General features: G+C 36.2%; 1 protein-coding gene across 1 annotated transcript; it reads right to left on the bottom strand.

The window, feature by feature from the left end:
• Nucleotides 1-2148: 2148 nt before the first annotated feature.
• LOC106138357 (uncharacterized) lies at nucleotides 2149-7211 on the bottom strand. Its single transcript, XM_060948375.1, has 4 exons — nucleotides 6974-7211; nucleotides 6552-6731; nucleotides 2594-2754; nucleotides 2149-2245 (listed from the first exon to the last, which is right to left on the bottom strand). Exons 1-4 carry the CDS (start codon nucleotides 7184-7186, stop codon nucleotides 2149-2151), a joined length of 651 nt encoding a protein of 216 aa, XP_060804358.1. The 5' UTR covers nucleotides 7187-7211.
• Between the last annotated feature and the right edge of the window lie 2690 nt (nucleotides 7212-9901).

The raw sequence follows: 9901 nt of genomic DNA, 5'->3' as shown, positions 1-9901 counted from the left end.
ACATGACTCCCGTGTCACCCGCGTAATCCTGAGGTAGGCCCCGATGCATAGCGGCGTCCGGACACACGCAAATATGAGAAAGTGAGACGATGAGAGGGTTAATTGAATTGCTTGTTCCTAATTTCCTAACTGTCACCCTATTCCTAGATATCACACACCATCGTATGTCATCATTGTTCTGGTAACAACAAGTCAATAAATCTATTATCTACTGATAAAAGTGATTCCAATTTAAGACTTAAATTGACGCTTTGAGATTAACAGTAAATTTCGGGAAATTCGGCTGCGGACCGCTTGTCGATTATGCACCGAGCAGGTGGAAGTGAGTCGCATCTTCGGACGGAAACGCAACCAAATAAAAAATAAAGACGCTCGCTATTTCAAATATTTAACGAGCTTAAAAACCAATCTATACTTAGATGGACATTAAAGCTAAAAATGAAGAAAAGAAAAGGTTTTCTTTAGGTTATATCACGTTTAAAAAAATAGAACCGCGTCAGCTAATCTTTTAAAATCTATGCAACTGGTGTACCAATGTTTTCACGAGTTCTTTGTTCCAGTACCAGTTGAATAATATATTAAATATATTTTGATGGCAAATAGATACGACGATAAGAAATGATGTGTATAATTACGATTTCTAACCGTAAAAATCATAATTGTACACACCTTTTTTTATACACCATAGAAATTGGAATAAAATTATTGCGAATTCTATAATTGTGACGCGGATCATTCTCGCACATGCCTACATAGTTTTGTTAAAAAAACCAATTAACATTGAGCCGTCTTTACTTTTTCATTTTGCCTCAAATTAAGAAGCGATTGGATCGAGTCGAATGCTAGATGGTTTTCGCCGTTCGAGCGTAGCGGGGTCACAGAACTAGTACAAATATAATTTCTTCTTCGCGTCGGATTTTAACAATTAATTACTTATCGGCCTTGCCGCCCAACTGTACATTATTTTTTATAAACAATTATCTGTCATTTAACTTCACCTAGGAAAGAAGGAAAGAAATTATGGTTTTTGAGCATTATGAGTAACACTTTATATACGAACATTCCATTATGCAAATGCTAAGTAGTTATAAGGACTGAAATAAAATAAATTGAGATAAGGTTTAACGTATATCAGAAATATAAGATCTACGTACGAAGAACAACTTCTTAAAAACTGTCCAGTAATTATAAAATATACGATGCGATACCTATTAATTTATAAATAGGCGGTATGATCTCTGAAACTATTCAACCGAATTAAAAAATTAATAGAACTATAATATGGACATAGACTATTAATATTGCGTAAAGTAATAAGTTGTAGGTAATAGTTTTAACTGAATTTGATATACGCCGATAAAATCTTATAAGTATAGATTATAAATAAAGTAACCGTTAATTACTTTATGGAATATTAGGAACATTATTTACTATTTCATTTTTTTATTTTATTTACATGTCTATCTTTTGCAACACAATGCAACTACAGGGCGGGCGGTTATATTTGACGCAGCTTACATTTTGTGCGGAAGCGGAAATTCGTAACGTTCAAGAATATCTTTAATTATTGAAACAATTTCATATCAATTTGAATACATACTCGTACACGAGTTTTTGTTATACATTTTTAATTTCTTATAAGCTTTGAATATTACTTTTTTAAATTTCAAAAATAAATACAAACTATAAATACCCCAACATTCTTACCTAAAAGTCAGCAACATTTTGCACTACTCAATTCACAATTTACACAAATTCAATAGTCAAACACCACACATAACTCGAAAACACGAATAGGCGCGAAATTTCTAATGTTTTTCAGAGACCGCTGCGCACCGCGCGGCGACCGGCAGCCAAATGTTGGCGAAGTCAGCCTCCGCCGTGCCTCCTCATCCGCAAAATGGCTTACCATCGACGAGGGGGGCCTTAATCGCTCACTAAACAATTTCAGAAACAATATCCAGGTGCAAAGTGAACGTTCCGCTCAATCCGTCACCACACAAAGATAACAACAAGGAATAATGGAAGAAACGTTTGTGGTCATCAGCTTTTATTTAAGTTACAGTCGTTTCCATCCATTAAAGCACAAGGGATTTATGTTAATTGCATGCCGACTACGTCGACATCTTGTTTCCAAATGCCTTGTCTTCAAAATACGCCAATTAATCGTTCCATCCTCAGCAGTAGATTGAAACCCACTATTACTGAAGTTATCGTCACCACTCCTATCGTCACTTTCATTGGCCTGTTGAGAAAGAGATTTTAAAACATATATAAAAACAACAAAAAAACACAAAACCACATTATCAGCAGCTAAAAATAGAAACAGTTTTCAGTAGACTTACAAATTAAATTTATTATGTAAATTAAAAAAAAGTTGAGTTGGAACTAATACCGCTTTTTCATCACAATATCTATATGTAATATTATTAACCCATCAACGCCATGGCAGTAGAGAGCCGTAGTAGACGAGCTGTATGAATTTCGCTTGAAACCCCCGATAGATTCAACATTTACCATGACAACTCAACATAGTCCAGGACATTATGATCTAAAGACTGGAAGATAGTTAACTCTACGTAATCTCACTTACCCATCAGCGTTATGGAAGTACAGTGCACTCCTCAGGGTGTAGTAGACGAGCTGCATGTAACAGTAGATGAGGTAGTACAGGGCTAGCGCCGTCGCCGTCACGGACAACTGGATCAGCTGCACCAAGTCGTACACGATGCTCCAGGACTTACGGTCTAAGGACTGGGAGAAGAGGGTTCATTAATCAATGAAAAACAATTATGGGCCTATCGTAAGCTTGAGTGATGGACTGAAAGTCACAGACTAAGATAATGAACAAGCAGGTATTGGTAATTAAACTTAAATTAACTTTTAAAATTTTTGTCCTGTGCGTTGTCTGTCTATTAATCACATTATGTTGGTTCTGCAGATTTTCATCACTGCAAAAATTTACTAAAATCAGTAGAGAGAAGTAGCGGGCAACAAATTTATAAATCTTCCGGCAATACGCATTTTCCATTTTCTCTTAAACGGAACAATTACCCAATTTATTGCTATGTTGAAACCCTAGACCTAATGAAGCTGAATTCCCAACCGTTAAAATTGTTCACATTTTCTTTGAAATATAAAGTACCATGTGCGGTTATGTTATTTTATAAACGTGTGTGTCTTAAAAAGTGTCCATCGGCATTTTATTGGATTTTGTTTTCTCTTGTGTTTTTCATTTTGAATATTTTTTTTATAAATTAAGTAGGTAATAACTTTGTAGCTTTAACTCCTCATAGATCATTATGAACATTTACAATCACAAGGTACTTAATGCAAATAATTGCAAAATCTAGACATTTTCGCTGCGGATGCTCCAATTGCCGCCTTGACCGGAGCCCCACTGGATAATCAGGCCGCCCCCAATTCCCTACCAAAATACATTAAACCACTAAACTGTACTCGGCCGTAACCTAGAGAGATACTATCTCCTTAATTGAACATTAGTAGCATTACGTGTGGATAACCTCAATTGTGTACCAACAAGGCTTAATTACCAGTAAAATAAACATAAGTAACACTTGTAAAGTGATATAATTGGCTAAGTAAACTTTTTTCTAACTTGCTTTTTATGTTATATTGAAACTCGTTTGTCATTCATACAACATAAAAATACATGTCACCTTCGCGTTACGTCATATTTTGAATAGCTTTTCGTAGCCATGTTTTCCTACTACTACCGATTTATTCTAAGTCTAAAATAAATAAAATCTTAATAGTTTGTAAACGCATAACGCGATAACCTGCTACGAATACGACGTCATTCCACGAAAACTATTTAAATATCAATAAAATAAATCGTGTTTCAATATAATCAGTAAAACTCGAAGAAAAATATAAAACACGTTGGTTGGGAAAACTTCACTTAACCAATAGAATATGTATCTGATGTGAACAGGGCCTTCGTCTTATCCGCTGTTTTATCCGGCAAAGCTTATCAATTTCGTATTGTTACCGGCAAAACAAAGGCTGTAAATATTTTAAATTTCGTTTCGCAATTAAATATACACAGCTATTATAATAAAGGAAGTGAAAATCCTATTTGAGTATTGCTTAATTAAAAATTAATTAAGTTTTCACGCAATAAATCCAAAACATCTTCATATGGATAGTTGCCTAGTCCTGTCATTACATAATGGAAGTAGAAAGAATCTCTATTTATCATAATCATTTCCTCAAATTAAGTACAAAGTTTAGGAATACATTATTATACCTTCACGTTGCAATTTCTAATAGGAAGCTTAACGCGATACGTAGAACCGTACATTAATGTTAAATCAGCCTTTAGGTATGCACCGCATGAAATGTTTTTAGTTCGCTACCTGTCCACAAGTGTACGGCGCGTTTTATGAGAACCCATCCCAACCCATATACCTTTATTCCCATCAATCATCAAGTATTCTTCTGCAGTTTTACATCATTTAAATTTTTCAGTGTATTAGTTTCTAATATTTCTTCTTATTCTTCATGACTTTAGTACTAGTTGCGTCCTCACAATCCGGGGTAAGCCTTTTGACCATGGTTTCTAGATAAGATGCGTCAGGTTTTTGCAAGAAGCGAATCCCATCAGACCTCCGCAACCTTTGCGCAGGTATAGCTGACGCGTATTGGATCGATTCTCGGTTACACATCCAGTTGCCTGAATGTGGAACCTCACTATGTTTTTCCTCAACATAACTTCGAAAATAGTAATTCTTTCATTTTTCAGAAATTAGTTTCGGTTTAAACCAAACATTGGTTCTTCGAGATCCGGTCACGTCAGGTCTGATCTCTAATTTCTAAAAAGTAAATACAAGCATAAGCTGACTCGCAGTTCCTTTTTGCAAAAAATATTAATTAGCTTCGAGCTTAATTCCTATTAAGAAGTAAAATAACAAATAGATCTTGTAAATGCTATGTACGATAGCAATCCGTCGTGAGACGGGGTGGCGAGGGTCGCTCGTGAGTGCACCCGGCCGTCAACCTGAGGCCTGCGCCGGCGCCGCTTCCGCGTGTCCAATGTTTGTCCTTACACTCGTTACATTACATTGGATAACGCGTGGAACATAGTTGGCCATATAATAAAGACTATCTAAATTTGAGAAAGTTTTAGCTCACTGTTTGACAGACTTCCTAATTAAAAGCTGTAAACTGGTAAACTAGAAGTACCTTTTGACCTCTGGGCTAGATGTGATCTAAGATGGATTTTAGTATGTGTATTTATAACTAATGTTTGTAACATCATGATGCGGTGTTGAGAACCCCATTATATATCATAGAGAGTGTATGTAGAGATTGAAGTATAAATCCATTTTTCGGGGCGAGCCTGTAACGTCACAAAATACCACAAGCTTCTTGGAATCAAATCGTTTTGCATTTCAAAACACTTGCATTTTTTTCGTTCTCAATCGAATAAAACCCATTCAACATAAAGAGATCATTCGCCCGAATAAAATAGAGCACCCCGTGCAGGTCATGATGACAGTTCACTCTTCATCCGAATCTAGACGAAGGCGTAGTGTTCCGTGATGGATGCTCGTAGGGTTGCTCACTTTACAATATCTAATAGCGGGGCAGATCTTCAAATGAGGCCTAACAATTGTGTTAAAAGTTTTCAGCAATCAAGGTATTAATCAATTTATTAGTGTAAATCATCACGAGATAGATAATTTACCTTGATACGCGTCAAGTATTTAAAAACTATCAAAGCCCGTGCAGGTCGATCGTCGTACCTAAATAATATTTGTGTCGGTATCAATATCAATTTTATATTTATGTGTTTTTACCCTGGATACACTGGACCAAACTTTTGGTAATATGAGCTGAATCATGAGACGGGAGCGTAATTCTCCTTTTTCAAACAGTGAAATGGTGCATTGTTACAGAAAGCAAACGCGACTTCTTTACTCCCTCTCTTGAATGTTCTTAATGCTATAATGCTTACTCACCCTAGGGGGTGAGTAAGCATTTAGCCTCCTTATTATTAGGATAATAAGGAGGGATTGACGATAGATGTCACGCGTCACGTAGGTAATATCACCGAATGTTCACCCGAACGCGTTATCCTTTAGACAACCCTGGATGCTCGTGCCTCCGATACGATCGGGTTCGCGGCGAGGAGTCGTGACGTAGCCAGTCGTGCCGGCGGCTCCTTCCAAACCGAATCTAGATTTGTTTACGCAATTCCACATTCCTTATAGCGAACGTACTCGTACTGATGACAACTGATCCTTTTTTGAGACTGCCGAAATATACTATGTTTATGCGAACAGGACCACCCAAATAACATACCGCCATTATCCTTAAGTAATAAACCTGTGTGAAAACAGTTTAAAACTTTCCAACTCTAAAGTTATTACAAATTAAGTATCTAACTACGTCAGTCCTAGTTTCCAATAATTAAAAGCATAATGTCATGATTCAGTTATATTGCCGCCTTCTTCAGCTAGTAAAAAAAAATATAATCTAAAAAAAAATTATCGGAATTATTTAGGAAACGTATTAAAGAACATTACCTTCTTAAACATTTTTTCTTCCGTTTGTTCCGCAATGTCCTTGTCCTGAAAGTCCAGTATTTTGGGCAGGGGGGGCCGCCGTATCGGCTGGTGGTGAGTGCAGAACGCCGATATGCAATCGTTGTGTGAATTGAAGGATGGGTACATGCATTTTGATACTGTGACGCGATTCACGTCAAACTGAAAACAAATAATAATATGTAATATCTGGAACCCGCGTCCGTGGACAAGTAGTTAAACATTTATGCAACATGTATTTAAAGACCGGATCTCCGGACCGATAAGTATTGGATAAACAGTAAATAGGTAACTAAAAATATCCCTTAAGCATGTTCCGAAACTTTTACTCAAAAGTTTACTTCTTCAATAGCAATTTTAGCTTGGCAGCATCATGGCGACAAATAAATAAAAACATTATTTACGGGGTTCGATTCAGGGTTTCTCAACATTTGTTCATCGGCGGGCGACGGTGGAGGCGGTGGCGTGGGGAATGTCTTCAAAAGCTCCTTCAACTTGTCGCTGGTCTTCAGACACCCGCACTGCCGCCTCCAGGGCTCGCTTTCCACTCCCGGTTTGCTCCTCAACACGTGCGCGTGAAGAGTCTGAAAGCCTTCAATCTCCATTTGCTTCGGCATATATTACTTAGGTTGACGTATGTGGCGGGGCGATTTTGATTTGACACTGAAATCACGGGGAGTGGGTTAGTCGTAACCTGAACTACAGGTACGGGACCATCCCTGGAGGGTTATGGATGTAAATAAATTTTGCATAGAAAATTATTTGTGCTGCAAATCCCTAGTTACTTATAATAGATCCGAAATAAAACCAAAACCAGAAATTGTGAGTATTGATTCCGGGATTATTCCGGGATATAGCCATGGTTTTATGCAGGTATGTAAGGTACAATATCTTACCTCCTGAACTTGTCAAACAAGTATGTAAGTAGGTGTAGTATGCTGAACTTTTAAAATGTGGCTATACTTGACTTTAAATTCAAAATATTATAAAGAAAACTTACATAATACTATAGATTTGAAATTTTATCTACAAAAATAAACATTATAACAAAATTAGTAAACAAATTGACAAACGATGCTAACCGATTTTTTAAAGCTATGACATGATGTTTTTTGTAGGCTTCATAGATTTTGAATAACAAAATGTCAAAACAATTATATTTCAAAGTGATGAACCATAAATTTAATAAATATATTTTTAGATTACACGAAATTACTTGCATTTTATTTTACTTCAAAAAAGTAAGTAGAACATGATAATAGGTAACTAAACAAATAGCTTAACCCATCTTACTAGTTATAAAAAGAGAAACGCGAGCACCTTCTTTCTAAAAGACCCTAAAAGGAGTCATCCTTTTCCAAGGACCAGCCTAAATCCTATATGATATAGTAGCTGGTAAAAACCTCTGGTTAGGTAAGTACTTAACTGAAACATGATATATTTCGACCCAATGACCGCGGCGCTATAAGCACGTAGGAACTCTGTGCCGTGCGAAACCTCTCGCCTGATTATCTGTCAAGACTGGTGCGGGTAGAATACTAACTACACATGATAAAATCATCATTCATAACAAATTATTCATAATCATATTATTTTGCTTCATTTATAAATTATTTTCTCGAAATTCCCCATTGATGTAAAAAACACGCACACCACAATTTCAAAAAACGATTGCATTTATTTTCTTCTTTATATGCGTTTGAGCATTTGCACTTTAAGGATAAACAAGCTTAATTAGGTGCCTCATTCATATTTAAACATTTCATTACTTGTATTTGAATAACGAAAATATTAGTTTTCATAGGTACTTTGTGCTTAATACTTCCATGAATTATTATCTAAAGAACAAGAATACGTTGTTGTGAAATGAACAATATTTTTGGTTAACACATCAGTCAAAGGCATTAACACCGAAATTTACCGCCTATTTTTTTCCCAAAGTAACGTTACCTATTCTAAAGCTATGTTGCATATTTCGGCAAGACCCATACCTAAAGTTTTTAAGTGCCAATGTGAACCGTTACTGCACTTAAAATGCGATTACCAACAGTCTATAAACACTGCGGACAATAAGTCATGTGAAAAGTATTTATTTGTATTTAGTGGCTATTTATATTTTCTATAAGTGAGTATAGGCATATGAAATAGTTTGGTTATTACACTTTTAGATCATAACAGTGATGACTAACTGGATTCCAAAAAAGACGACTTTTTAAATTACAAAATGGGCTGATCATATCTTGGAATTTGGATAAAACACATTAGAAGCAGTACCTAACTGCTTTCCTTCAAACGGGGTGTATATTAAACAAAGCCATAACCATAACTTAAAGTGGAAGTAGGTAGGACGAACCGTTCTAAAACGGACAAACTTACAATATACGATTGCATCATTAGATACTGTTGTATTATGGTGGAATTTTGAGATAATCTCACCTAAATTCTTACGCAATTTTTTGCAGGAACTGATAACGTCGCAGCTCGCGGAGCGCGTTGATGGACATCTTTTTGTGATTTGCCTTTAGGCAAACTGAAAAATATTACACCAGCGGTCACTTACACACACCACTAACAAACAAACATACATGGTTACATCCACAGCAGTGGTACTTCAGAGAGGCCACTACCTAACGTAGGAGATTGAGGATGCTACTAGATTTTGCACAGAGCAAATCGTCTTCGCTGGCTCCCTGGCTGAGACTTGTTGGTACCGATCTAGCGTTTGGTAGCCTAAGATGGATAGTAATATTGATGTAGATAAACTTAAAGTAGCCTTAAATGACATCCGCGAATATTCGAAAAGGTATTTTAAGTCTATGGAGTGATTCTATTATACTGTACGAGAAACCACACGGCTACTATTCTTATGGAAATAGAAAGTTTGATTGCATTTGTTTCAAACTAATCTTACTAAGTACGTAAATTTGTTATTTTATTTAGATTTTCACCTAATGGTAGATTTCTACGTCCTTCTGTAAATCTTCTAGATATTGTCAAAACTGATCTGATGAAAAAGTGTACTGTTCTCTTCAATGATGGGTATGAATTGTCACCTTTCTGTGGATTGTCCAAGTTATTATTTTGGCAGTTTACTTGAGCGAACTCAAAAAATTCTAATTTCCACATTAAAAGTTACCGCTGTAGCGGTACCGTACGATTCTATACAATTTCGCTCATTGTCGCGCCCGTGAGAAGGTCGACCACCGTACCTTGCATTATCTTAACTTTACGTAAAAAACACGCACGTTTAATATGTGTAACTGAGTTCGCGAAACGTGATGTAACAACTTTTAAGTTTGAATCATCGACTGCAACTCACTGCAATTTAAGGA

The sequence above is a fragment of the Amyelois transitella genome, chromosome 15 (genome assembly GCF_032362555.1).
Source record: "Amyelois transitella isolate CPQ chromosome 15, ilAmyTran1.1, whole genome shotgun sequence".
Taxonomy (NCBI): domain Eukaryota; kingdom Metazoa; phylum Arthropoda; class Insecta; order Lepidoptera; family Pyralidae; genus Amyelois; species Amyelois transitella.
Note: the sequence above shows the minus strand (reverse complement) of the source record. Positions and strands in the feature narration are given on the sequence as shown.